The sequence below is a fragment of the Lichenostomus cassidix genome, chromosome 7 (assembly GCF_008360975.1).
Source record: "Lichenostomus cassidix isolate B80296 chromosome 7, HeHo_3.0, whole genome shotgun sequence".
Lineage (NCBI taxonomy): Eukaryota > Metazoa > Chordata > Aves > Passeriformes > Meliphagidae > Lichenostomus > Lichenostomus cassidix.
Window position 1 is genome coordinate 27,084,895 of NC_139488.1, and position 13,970 is coordinate 27,098,864.

A 13,970-nucleotide genomic window follows, 5' to 3' on the forward strand; every position below is an offset into this window, starting at 1 on the left:
GGATGAGTGAAGCAACATTTTTAACCAGCTGAGAATCTGCAGCTCAAACTCTGTGCAAAAAGTGATTATGTTTGATTTCTCCTTGCTCAGCATTAGGTCTTGGCTCAGCTGTCAGCTCAGCTGAACCACCTTTCATTACATCAGGGTATGTGATATGTTGCCTCTCAAATATTAATTCAGATCTTCCTGCATATTAATACCGACAGAGATTTGTTTCAATGAGTTTCCATTGCTGTAACTGAAAGTACAGTCGAGTCAATCCCATTTGTTTCTCCTGGTTTCACTCTCTAGAATGGCCCCTACTGCCAAATTCTACAGACAGAGTGGGATTTAACACCCCATTGATGTGCTGGGTTGAATGGGGAAGGTCCAGGCGTTCTCTAGTGATTGTGGGCCTGTATGCTCACAGATGTTTTGTCTTATCCCCAAATCCTACTGACATTTCCCACACAGACTTACTGGAGCTACTTGTGTGACTTTGGTGCATTGGACTTGTGTAGCTTAACAGTGACTCAATTAGCAGGGCGGAAATTGGCCTCCTTTCTCACTAACACTTTTGTATTACCTTTGCAATTCATGGCACTGGGGGTTTGCCCAAGGTCCATGATATTTATAAAGGTAATTGGAGTTGTTCATTAGCTGGTTCTCAGAGACTCTGGGATACGGTCCATCTAGATTCCTTCATCCACAGATTTTCAGTTCTTTCCTTTATTCACATGCTTTGTGCCAAATCTCAGGACAATATTAGAGCTGACTTAATGAGGATTCCCCCAGCTGTATGGCAGTGCAGGCAGAGTTACTCCTGCTTCCCCTATGCCAAACCTCTTGTGCAGACATAAATGATGCACCAGGGAAAGTGGCCATGGCTGCAGTGTTGCCCCAGTCTGCACAGCTCATGCCATGACAGCAGCCAGTGCATCCCCAGCAGCCCTGAGCTCTCCATTACTCTTCAGGAAAGGGTGGTCATGGTTTAGAAAAAAAAAAGCTCAGGTATTTCATCTGTCCTCACTCAGAGCTGCCAAACACTCTGGAAACTGAGCTCTAGTCCTGAATACTGACACAGCTATCTTTAGTTTGTGTGCATGTAGCTCAATTTCTTTATAATTCTACTTAAGAATCCATTACTTGCAAGTGGAACTGTTCAGGAAGAATAGCAAGGCAGCTCCTCTCCAAGTGTAGCACCAAGGTTATGTTTTCTGGTATTTATTGTTTGTCTAATATTACCCTCTCCCTTTAGCTCCCTGCCTCTTTCATGGCTCCCTTTAAAGTCTTCTGCAAACACCTAACTAATTCCTCCTGCACATCTTGGTGGCACTGAGAATTTCCTGTTTCAGCTAATACACATAACACTTCTAGTCAGAGCTGCAAGGAGACGAAAATGGGGAGAGTAACCCCAAGCAGCTGGACCAAGGGAGAACCATTACGTTCTAGCAAATGAGGCAAGGGTATATTTGAAATATTCCTCTGCTGACCAGCAGAGGGAAGTCATGTAAGTAAGCAGCAGCCAGTCCAGTGCAATTTTATTATTCCCATTCCTGTAGTTCTTCAATTAATTGTTCTTCCAGCACAGTTGGGTGGGTGCAGGAATGTACATGTCAGCCTCAGAGAAATTAAGAAAGGGGAAAATTGCAAGAAAAAGGTAATATCAGTCATTAGATCAATTAGTGTAGCTGGAAAAATCAGATAAGCTTTAGAACACATCTGTCTGTCTTCAGTTCTGAAACAGCAGCTCACATGTTAAAAAACCTTCCAGATTTTCCAGCTACACACATTGATCTAATTAAAAACAACCCAAAACTTGTCTGCCTACAAACAGATTATCACAGCTGCAGTAATACAACTCTGAAGAAAGGCTCATGTGGGCATGTATGATGACTAGCCTAGCCTGTGAGAAGGCAGAGCATGGACTCTATCCCTAACCTGGCTGCAGAGGTGATATGCCTGGTTTTAAAGGAGGAGCAGAGAAGGATGCATCAATAAAGAAAAACATGACAGGATTAATATGAAGCATCTGCCCACAGTGTCAAAACTTCTTAATGTGACTTAAAACCAAAAAGTCATCCCAAAAGCCAGGCTCTCTTAAAAAATGGTGGGGAAAAGGGAACAGTGAGGATTCCCACCCTACAGGGAGCAGCAACAGCCCTGTGAAGCAGCAAGGGCTTGCATGAAAAGCAGATGGAGCGGGGACTCAATTCCCATCGGGGGACTGCTGTGAGCAGCTGCTTAGTATCCCAGAGGGAGCAGGAGCAAGGTAACACTCAGATCTGAATTGGCAGTCTCCCTACTCTTAAATACTTTATCTATGCGAGTGCGGTATCTGTGACTCACACACAGCAACCCGCTGAGCCCCTGCCGCCATGGGGTGGGGACAGCGCCAGGAGAGGCACATCCCTCTCTGGGCACAATCATCCCAGGACAGCCACACCTCCAGGCATGCTTGACTGCTCAATTTGACTCGAGCCAATGATATAAAGGGAGAAAAGACACTAATAGATTTTGACTGAGACGCACCACTTAATCCTTTTTTCCCCATCAGTAAGCTCTCTTGCTTTCCCTTCATAGTAGGCATTATGCAAATCAAGAGTCCCCTGAAGTGATATTTGCAACTGCAGGATCATACAAGAAAGGGCACAATGCTTCTTTGCCAATTCAACCCCCTGCCCCTACTATTCTATTTCAAATAATACTATACTCATGGTAAGTACTAAAAATACGTACTCTACCATTCAAGCACTTAATGTTCTTAAATGCCACTTTGTTCAAGGGAAATAGCCTTTGTTAAACATGAAATTCACTGGGAACAGGATTTATATTTCAATCTGATTTATATATATGTATGTGTATGGGTTTTTTTCTCCAGGTGATTACATCAGCTAACACCATGCAGCTAAAGCAAATACTTCAGGGAGACTGTTGATAACTTCTTGATAATGTTGGGTATTATCAACTACTGCCTTATATGTGAACTTTACAGCCACTTCCTGGGGCTTGAATGATGCACAGTGAAAGGGTCAATGGGAGAAGAAAAAAACTTATATCACAGTGCTATCAGTGTATGTGCTGTGTTCACTGAAAATAAACGGGTTAGCCAATTTTAGTTGAAGTAGCAACACATCAAGTTAAGTGGCAGGACACTGAAACACAAAGTTTTCCATGGAGAAGCAAACATCCTCAGAGACCAAGGCTGACTTTGACAAACATTCCTCCAGGGCACTTGACAGCAGTTTAAATAGTTTTAACTTACACCACTGGCTGCCTCCTCTCTATAAAAGAAGGTGTGATTTTCAGCAGCAGTGAAAATGACCATTACCAGGAGAGAGACATTTAAAATCTATACAGAGATTCACTTTCCTATACCCTAAGCTCTACTTCTTTTTCACAGAATAAAATCACAGAATATTCTGAATTGGAAGGGACTCACAAGGATTGTGCAGTCCAGCTTTCAAGAGAAAGGTCCAGACAGAATAACCTTGGCATTATTAGCACCATGCTCGAACCAACTGAACTAGTCTTTTTGCTAATTTTTGCAAGGTTGTAAGCCACACCAAACACCCAGCTTGCTGTTTTATTCAGAAGGATTCTTCTTCCTAAGACAGAATTAGTTTCTGTTTCTCAGCTCTCTGTGTTAGTATTTTATTGCCATGAATTATTTGGGATTAGTAATGAAGTGTGGATCATGGGGCCCAGAGTCCTTTGCACGGGGTGTCTGCTCTACCCTGTCATTTGTTTCCCAACAGCATTGTTCTCACTTTATTAGAAAATATTCATTGCAGCTTCTAATTTATACAGAGTCCAAGTGATCTACTGAATATTCCCCCCATTTTCTGGTAACTGCATCTATATTTGCTGTATAATTTTAGGCAAGTGCAGAACTCACAGTTCTACTGAAGTTAATGTGTATTGTTCCAACGTCCTAGAAAATTCAGATATCAAGCGATACATCAAACACTTAGTTTCCCTCTTTCATTGCCATATCCTGCAATCTCACTCAGTTCTCACCTCATCTTTTCCCGCAATAAATTCAATCCTTGACACAAATTACTGTTTTGCTTCAGTGTTTGGCCCTTAGTTCCTACACAGCAGTGCTGATGCCAGAGAAGATGCAATGCTCAGGTGCTTCCTTAGCTTATTTGAGGCATCAGTACAGAGAGTTTTACTGTGTGACTCATGACTAAAGCTGTGTTGAAGGAAGGAAGGACAGAGGGAGGTCTGTCCACCACAATCACAAAGAAAATCTGCAGAATCATCATCAAAACCATCCTGCAAACTTACATTTCTCACTGATCCCATCTGGCCTGATCCAAAGGCCATTGGATTTTGGATCTGGACCAAAATGCAGACGCCTTTGTCCGAATCCCACGTAGAATAAAATGTTGGCTCTGTTTATTGGCAGAGGCTTTAGCAATAGGAAGAAGTTCAGTCCAAACCCCTTCTCCATGTGTGGCTGTTCCAAGTGTTCCTAATTCACAAGGGCTCAATCTTGACCCTGCATCCTCCTGCTTCTACTGCAGGATCATCTGGCTTTCCATCAGCACAGCTCTGTTAAGTAACTCACACAATGCATGGAGCAGCTGAAGCAAGATGTTAAAAAAGAGGATCTCCTCGCTGCTTTGATAGTCAGTTATTATCTAATCGGCGTGGCAGCGCTGGGAAGGTTGTAGGTGGTTCTGTAACCCGTCATGCCAAAATGTGAAGAGCAGATAATTTTTATTTCATTATGCTTTTGTTCTGCACAGTCTTCAATATTGTCAGAGTGTTGTTTGAACTTCAACCAATTAATGAAACATGAACTGCTTATTAGGTGACCCAAAAGGTCTCTCCCCTACGATCTATGAATACCAAATCAAAGTCAACGTGTTGCTGGTAAATGCATATGCATGAAATCTTTCAAGACATCATGGCTAAAATAGCTAATAATAAACCTCACATCATACTTGAGAAAGCAGAACAGGAAGGGAAAAGAAGCCAACAAAAATAAAACATGCTTCTGCAAAACACTGCCTATGCAAGTTAGCATCAGCTACATGATCAATAGGTCATCATTATGTATGGTATTTACATCTGATCTGCATTACTGCACTGCTGGGCTGAAATGGCCAACAAGGCTCATATCAGCTAGCACTTCCTTCATTAAAATCTGCCTTCATATAAAATTTACCTTGATTTATGAGTTTGCATTCAGTGCTGTACATTTGAATGTAACACTGCCAAATTTTCTACAGTGTTCACCTGCTGGTTGTAGAGCAGAGATATTTCAAGATGAAAACAAACTAAAGATGGTTACAGAAGGCTTATTATTTTCAAAGAATGGAAAATAATAAACTTGTGCATATGGCCAGCCTTCTGCTACCATCATGTCACTGTCTATTGTCATTTTCTGTTATTGAAAAGTAGCCTACACATCCTCTATTTCCTTAATTGTGGACTTACTAACTCTTTCACACAGACACACACACACAACCCTACAAGTGTTCTTTTGGTTTCATTACTTAAAAATGTTGAGGGTGGTTTTCTTGGTATTTCTATTTCTGCTGAATAGAAACTTATTTGGGTTTAGAATCTAGAATTTCAGGTGTTTTCACTTTCTTTCACATATACACATTTTAAATTCAGATAGGCCCATATCCAAGCTCAGTCCAACTCTCCTTTTCAGGAGGGTTAATTTTAGCTACTCCATCATTTGAACGTTAATTTTGCCACATCACAATAAAACCACGCATACTCCTTGAAGGCATGAAAAACTCCCTCCTGACCCTTAGAAAAATCTGTCAGTTATTCCTAAATATAAACCTGGCTAATAACAAGTTGCATAAGTATTTGCACAGTGCAGAACACACAGAGTCTTTCCTCTTACTTCACTAATGCTATATATACTTCAAGGGAACACTGAGGAGTGGCAAATTTGTAGTATGAAATGAGAAATTTTCAGCCAAGAGTTTAGGAAAGAAGAGGCAATAGAGAAGGTGAGCAGAAGGAAATACTCAACAGTAATGGTGAAAAGGAGGCTTCAATTGATAAATAGATTTTATCCTTTTTGTAAATCTCTTTGCCTCATTCACCACTCTGAAGTGTATGACTTTGAGTTCTTCTCAGCAAGTAGCCCCTTGCTCCTAAACATTTAGCTTTGGTCTGTCCAATGACTGCAGATTTATGCACTTGAACTCTTTCACTTCCTAACATTCTATAAATAAGCCCCATCTGGTCTATCTCTCCTTGTGTCCAAGTCCCTTCTCCCCACAACGTAAGTCATACAGCCTCAGTTAGCTAATGCCTTCCTTTAAATAAACCAGACTTTTCAAAACTTGATCTAATGCCTAAGCTCTTTATGTCCCTCAAAAGAAGACTCTAACAGCTGCTCACTGTTACTATACACTAGATCAAGTATTCAGAGATGGATCTATCAAAGAGGTCAACTCCCTCCTGACACTACATTAACTAATCTGCTGCTATTTTAAACTTTGCTTAGCTTTGTTATTACTTCTACTTCACTGCACCACTTGACATAGACATAGTGCATTTCATAACCCATTTACCCAATTGATCAAGATCGTTCTGTGAACAACCTCATCCGTCTAAATTTTAACCATTCTGCCTATTTTAGCATCATCTGATAACACACGACAGCACAGTATAAATCATGAAGCAAATGTTAACACAAATCCAACCCTCTAACTACCTGCTTTTGGCCACAAAAATAAATTTGTCTCTTCTCTTCATTGTTTGCTATACAAGAAACAAGGGAATACTCTTGCTCATTTCTTTATTCCTGCAAGCCTTTCTAATCTGATTCTTCTATTGACTTTGCCACTGCAACTCCCATAACTGAAAGGATTACTCTCATAGTTTGATGCTTCCAGGATCAAGTCCCTGTTCTTTACCTGGCTTAATAATGTATTACTGAACCTGTATATGCAGAGTGTGTAGAGTAATACATCCCGTGAAACTTTGTTAAAAGTCTCTGAAAATCCCAATATGTCTGCTGCTTTCCTCCTATCTAGATCAATATTTATTTAATTTAAAAAAGGAATCCAATTTGCTTGACATGATTTACTTTCCACAAATCTATGCTGACTTGCATTATGAGGCTGGACTCTTATTAAACTGTGTGCAACTGTAGCCTTATGCTTGCTAGCAAATATGTTTTTGAGACTGCATTTATAGGCAGCAGGATCCTCTGAGAGGCTGCAATGCCCAACAAGGAATTCACCACATTCCTATTGCCATACTGGTCAGTTATTTTCCAGCTCAAACTGCTTTCCTTTAAAACAGCAAAACAACACTGACCCTTCTCAAATTATTTGATGCAAGCTCTTATTTCTGATGTTCATTCACACTCCAAATCATAGCCATGTATCCAGGAGTCACCGTGTGCCCAGCATTATGCAGTTCCTACATAGAAACAGTCCCCAACACCCAGGGAGTTTAGACTGTGGCAACAGTCCCACCACTGATCTTATTGTTGGGTCTCAGTGAGAAGCGGGGCCAGAGCAGCAGAGGCAGACAATCAAAATGTCAACAGCACATAGCTGTACGAAGGAACAAGCAGCTGCAGGGCTTCCTTCTGGCTTGTATTCATGTCCCAAATAATGCTCCACACTGCTCAAGTGACCCTAGGCAGGCTGTTCCTCCTGTGGTGACGTGAAGCCCCTCCACCCACCCCACTGCTCACTGCTCTCATCCCACACTTCACCAGGAGACTGCTGCTGAAATACAACCAAGTGCTGCTGTCTCAGGGTATTGTCTGCAGCACCCTGGGTCCTATCTGCTCAGATAATGGGTGGCGCTCACTTTAGCAAGCCGCCATGCCAACAGCACATGCCACTTCAGCTCTCATCTCCTAAGGCTTCAGCTCCCCACTTTGCTACTGTCACTGAATTCTGTATGGCAGCCTGGGGTAAGTTCTGTCCAGTACTGATAGAGAGGGCAAAACCCTCTCTGCTTTTTCATTCACTCCAATTTGGCAGTTACCAAAGAATTTCCAAAATCTCATCCTACCAATGCACATTTTCCCAGCTATTTGTGCAATGAAGTTTCCATTTTTATTCTTCCTCCCCTCCATTTCCTCTTACCATGCACTAACAATGCACTGAACTGAGCTCTTACTGATTTTTTAGAGGACAATTTGTATAAATTCAATAGTCAGAATGGGCTGGAGTATCTTGGTATGTACTTGCCAGACTGGCATTCATCAGGACTGTGAAACAGAACAAAATCCCACTGCAGTAATGAGGCTTTTTAACCCCTTTGTGACAGCACAGCTAAATGCCCTTTCAACCCCATGCATAATGCCATCAGCTGGGCACAGAAACACAGACCTACCCAGTTCCAACCATGACATGAATACAGAATTTATTTAGGCAGTTTCAAGCTGTTTGTGGTATTTCTCCTCAAGTACCCTACCTTGAACTCCATAGGGGTGTACTTCTCATTCTTGGGGGTTGTGTTGCCCTTGTAATGGAGATGGTTGGGAGTGGTTGGGTGGATAACAGTGGACTCCTGGGACTGCCTCTGGCAGCGCTGGCAGTACACGTAAATCACAAATGTTAAGAGGCTGGAGCCGAAGAAACAGGAGACCCCAGTGGCAATCAGATGGATGAGACTAAAACCTGCAAGGGAAATGACAAGAGATGCTATTTTTAAAGAACAGCCCTTTTCCCTCCCCCGATAAGACCACAGGTGCAACTCAGAGCAGTGACATCTCGGGATCAACATTAATAAGCTGTTGAAGCCAGAGTCTTACGTTCTAACATAAACTGACATAATCTCCCTTCAAATCGGTCTCCCCACTGCAGCTCTGCCTTGTGCAGTTTAACAGGTTCATGCATTGTTTTCTCAAAGCTCCCTCCCTGTCTCTCCTCTCTCCCCTCTATTGATATTGAAACTAAACATTATGTTAAGCTGACAGCTAAAGAAATGAGCCATACAAACAATGCACATTAATGGATTCCAAAGCATGTGCGTGTCATGGAAATAAGGGGATAAAAATGCTCAGTGTTTCTCTGAAGGGGAAGGAAGGGAGGGGACAGCCCTTTTTGTCAGCTGCCCAAAATGCCTATGGGACTGTGTGTGGGGTGGGGGAGATACACATTCCTCCCCCTTGTAATCCAAGTGTGCTCAGCATTCTTGCTTATTCATGGGGTGGCATTGCCTTGGCTGTGCCTGCACTACCTCTGAGGTGCATTTATACTGCTAGCAGTGAAATAGGGATCCTCTGAACAATGGGAAAGGTAAGGTGGAGAAAGGAAAGGATGGCACTGCTTGAAAAACACTTCTTTGTTGGCTTTCTCCACAAATTGCAGAGATAGAAAACCAGTTGCAGGCAGGTGCTGGCAGGGTAGCTACAGTGCAAACACTTCAAACAGAGATCTCTTGGACTGTAAAAGGCTCCTGCAGAGATCTGTCCACGTGGGATTGCAACAGCACCCTTCAAGGCATACTGACCTCTGGAAGGGGCTGTAGCCAGGCATCCCACACAGTAGGAAGTACCTAACTCACAGCTCTGACTGGTGGGGGAAGGACAGAGTCCAACAGCACTCCTCATTCCTCCCTCACCTCACTGAGTCTCACACCCCACAGTAAAACCCACCACCAACAGATCTCCACTGACAACAGAACCAGCAGTGACCTTTAGAGCCACCAAGTTATCAAAGCAAGCAGAGGCAATCTGGGATGGCAAAACTTTATGACCCTGTTGTATTTTGCTACGTGCAGGGGGGACTATACAGAAAAGAATCAGCTATTTGACTCCAAATGCTTCTGCCTTTCCTCTGCCTTTGCTCTGTCATCCTTCAAACAGGAATGACAGAGGCCCTAGTGCCCAGGGGACCCCCTGACTGCTGGCCCCAGGGCAGCTATCCCAGGGGTCAGTCACATCGTCTCAGTGGCGACTGCAGTGGTAAATTTCCCGTAATACTTAAAAAGCCAATTCATTTGGACAGACCGCTGTGTTGACTTGACTGTGTGCAGAGAAATGGGACTACTCAGAGAGTGGCTTTAAATGAGGCTCATTCTTAGTCTGATCACGGTGTGCAGTTTTTTGGTGCCATCTTACATTTTAAGTGATATGATTTTCAAATAGCAGATTCTGTCCATTAGTCAATGGCTCTCACCTAATCTTTAGTTAAAAAATATCCCCCTGAGTTTAAAAAGAACAAAACCAATAGAGTTCTACAGCAAAGTAATGCACTTCAATCATAATTACAATAAGGAACATACAGAATTTATTAGACTGGTGAGCTACATTTATTTTTCAAATCATACTATAAAATTCCATTGCAAGATTACCATTTTCTATTGTGTTTTGTATGATGGACCAAAAAACCCCAGCAGAAATATTATAATTTCCTACTAAATGTCTCAAGACTTTTTCAAAAATACATTTCCTTTCTAAAAATTTCTGCCTGCTTTACATCACTCACGAGACCTAAAACACAGAAAATGCAACTGTGTTCAGTAAAGCCACATGACATGCTGCCACATTCTGCTCCTGCCCAGCTTTGCTTATATTGCAGTGAATGTTTCATTTCACTGCCACATTTCCAAGTCACTACATAAAGCTCTCTTATATTTCACTCTCACCTTTGAAACACCCATCTGATTTTTCAAATGAGTTTTGGCTGCATCTTAGGGGGAAAAAACCAAATTATTTTGTTTGCAGCATGTGAGTCCCCAGGGGGGAAGCTTTCTGGTTCATCACTTTGAAAATATAGATTTTCTGAGATGCATCAACAGAATTTCTATTGATTTGCTTCTTTGCCAAATATTGTACAACACTACATTAATAAATAATATTAGCTATGGCAAAATGTAGATAGCAACAGCAAATACAGTGGTGATGGGAAAAGAAGGAAATGTGGGTACAGTGCATAACAGCAGAGTGCAAGCCATAGCAAAAGATCCTGGAATTGAAGCAGAACCATTGCACCCTGTGAGGGAGAAGGAGTGACGTAGGAAGCCAAATGTTACATTGCAGGGGCTGAAATCTTAATTCCATTGATTGCCCACAGTCACAAACTGAGAAGCCACATTTCCATGCCACAGGTGGCATGCCTGTTTTTGCCATGATCTCTACAGGGAGAAGAGATTTTGGCAGCCTGAAGATTATCTAGATTTCAGGAAAGCAGAGATGTGACGCTAGCAGGAATTGGCATGGCCATTAGTGTGAAACTAGCATTTTAAAACGTTAAAGGAACCTGCCATTTTCTTCAGTCTGTGTTTTTATCATAGGGGCTCCCAGGGCAGTGGAAAAATGACACTAATGACTGGATCTTTCCAAGTTACATGCAGAAAGAAGACAGAGTTTCTGTGAGAGGTGAGAACTTGAATGAAAGGAAATGCTTGGAGGACAAGTATAAACCTTTAATCTCATCCTATATCAGCAAAGGATCTGTCTAAGAGACCCCGTTCACTGAAATCTTTATAGGTTATTTAAAAACACCTGCCTCCAAACAGCTGGAGGCTTACAGTGGTGGAATGGGGAATATCCCTTCCTTCCTTCTGAACCATTTACCCTGGAGGTAGAGAGACACAAGCAATTGCTCTCTGGTAATTAATGACCCTCAGTGGCCAACCCAAACTTCCAAATAAATAAAAATCTTGGAACTGACAAGTGGACATGCGATACATTCCTCCAGTCTGACTCAGACAGCAAGACTCCAGTGGAATTAAGGCTATCAGTGGGATATGAGCTGTATAGATTAATGGTTTGGTTGATACTGCACAGGGAGAAAAGAAGTCAGGTTAAGATAAAAATAAGATATATAGTTAGTGGTACCCTACCTCCACAGTTTGTGCTCTCATCGATGCTGGAGGCTGGCAGGATAACTAAACAAAGAAAAGAAGATTGGAGAAATTTGTCATTTTGCCATCACTTTAGTTCTTCAAGTAATTAAACCCTCTGTGCTTCAGACACGAGAAGGTGGTCATATGTTCTGCAGCAAGCTGAGAGTCTCTCTAAATTGAATTATAAGCTCATGGTTTGAAGCACATGCAACAAAACCTCTCCAAATATCCTACAATTCCAATACTGTTACCTGATCGCTCTTCAGCTTCTTAAATTTAGGGAAAAGCTACCAGCTGAGAAAACCATGAAAAAGAATACCATTGCCTAGAGATCTCAGATTTTTTAGTTAGTGCACTGTAATCCAAAAAAAAAGAACATGTGGAAAGGCATTATTCAGTCTAGACCCATATCAGGTATTTGCCCAAGAGATTCAATTTCCAGAAAACACAGAGTGGAATATGCTGATGACCATCTGTCCATCAACAGTGCTGCTCTGTTAGACCCTGGATTAATCTCCCACCTTCATACCCCAATTTTCTCCATCTGTTTCACCTTAATTCTTCTCTCTTTTGGTATGCTTTTTTGATACCTGAAATCAAGGACTTTCTGATGCCCGTATGCATACTGTGAACAGAGGTAATTTTATAACCCAGCCTGAGACAAACGATACAAGGTTAAAAGCTTCAGTTCAGATGAAGCAACACTAGTTATTTGTTACAGATCAAGGTAATTCTGCTTAAAAGAAACGTTAAGCTCTTTAAGAGAATGCCATTTACCCTGTGCCTGCCACAAGAAAATTTATAATGTTTGTCTGTTCGCTTGTTCTTCTAGAAGCATCCGAGCCCAATTTATAACAGAGAAATTCTCAGCCTAGTTTGACAGTCCAGGCACGAGCTGCTCTCCTGAAGTGGCCCACCCTCTCCCTCCTGGATGCCACGGTACATACCAGGAATTTCATTATACAGGCAATCCTGGTACTGGGTGCTGTTTCCGACGCACTGGGAGGAGTCCGGGCTGTGCACCTCGCAGTAGCGGCTGCGGTACTGGATGCCCTCTTCGTTACACAGGCTCCACTCGGACCACTCTGACCAGCCACCTGAAATCCAGGGGCAGGAAAACACACACCCAGCGTCACCAACAAGGAAAGGGATGCTTTTTAGGTACCAGACTTCTCCCATGCTGAAGGATGGCTAGATGGTGGCCTGGGCTTCTCTCACACATCTAATTCAGGGGTCCTTAGCAGATTTAATTTTCTCAGTGCAAGGATCATATCCTACTTGTCAGGTTGTAGTTCTCTTAATATGGACTAAACCAACTCCTGGTGGAGCACTGCACAGCACAAAGATGTCATAAAAGCTCCTCTATCAGCTCTCTAGTTAGGAGAGGATGGGGATGTTGCTGGATGAGGGCAATGTTGCACCAGGACCTCCAAGTTTGATGTGACCTCCCAGGAATACCTCAAACAGCCAGCACAAATTAGAGCACTTACAGTGTTTTGCTGAGGTTCCTATGGGCAGAAGTAAGCCTGCACTGGATCAGAAATATACAAAGGTAGTTCAAAACCAGCACAGATCTAAACCCTATCCTCTGAGTTGTAGCACACGCTGATCTGCTGTCTGTGAAAAAAAAAAGGATTGTCCCTTCAGCAACTGTATAGATTGCTGCCTCATGACCCCTTTTGTTTGCCATGTCAGCTTCCACACTGAAGAACCAATCTCCTGCTTTTTCAATTACTTGAAAGGGATCAACCATTAGCAAGATTTTGCTTGACCAGCAGCAGAAAGCCGGAGTGAGGGCCAGTGAACAGGCAAAGAGAAAGGGGATGCATTGCAGTTAACACTGGGATGTCTCTTTTTTCCCTGGCTCAACAGTCATCGACTGAATGACTAAAAAACTCATAACTGGTGCTGTTTCTGATTTGTTTTTTAAACATTCTGCAGCTGTGTGCTGCTCCCAGCAGCACAGAAGCCAGCTGGAGCGGGGAGGAGAGCGGCTACCTTGGCAGGGGTGTGTGTTGCAGAGAGCCTCCTCGGTGTGCAGGCCGATGCAGATGTCCTCCCCGCTGGACGGAGCGGGGTTGGTGCAGGTCCGGGTGCGCTGGTAGTGCCCACCCCCACAGGTGGCTGAGCAGTGAGACCAGGGAGTCCAGCAAGACCACGAGCCCTTCACTGGAGGACATTGAAAAGCA

General features: G+C 42.7%; 1 protein-coding gene across 3 annotated transcripts in view; it reads right to left on the minus strand.

The window, feature by feature from the left end:
• SEMA5B (semaphorin 5B) overlaps nucleotides 1-13,970 on the minus strand; it is a 270,385-nt gene that overhangs the window by 14,874 nt on the left and 241,541 nt on the right. For all 3 annotated transcript variants that reach the window (XM_085066953.1, XM_085066954.1, XM_085066955.1), the window contains exons 20-23: nucleotides 13,780-13,950; nucleotides 12,729-12,878; nucleotides 11,779-11,823; nucleotides 8,401-8,606 (exon numbers count right to left, since the gene is read on the minus strand). In XM_085066953.1, the coding sequence (XP_084923079.1) occupies nucleotides 8,401-8,606; nucleotides 11,779-11,823; nucleotides 12,729-12,878; nucleotides 13,780-13,950 (572 nt within the window). The remainder of the gene's footprint in view (nucleotides 1-8,400; nucleotides 8,607-11,778; nucleotides 11,824-12,728; nucleotides 12,879-13,779; nucleotides 13,951-13,970) is intronic.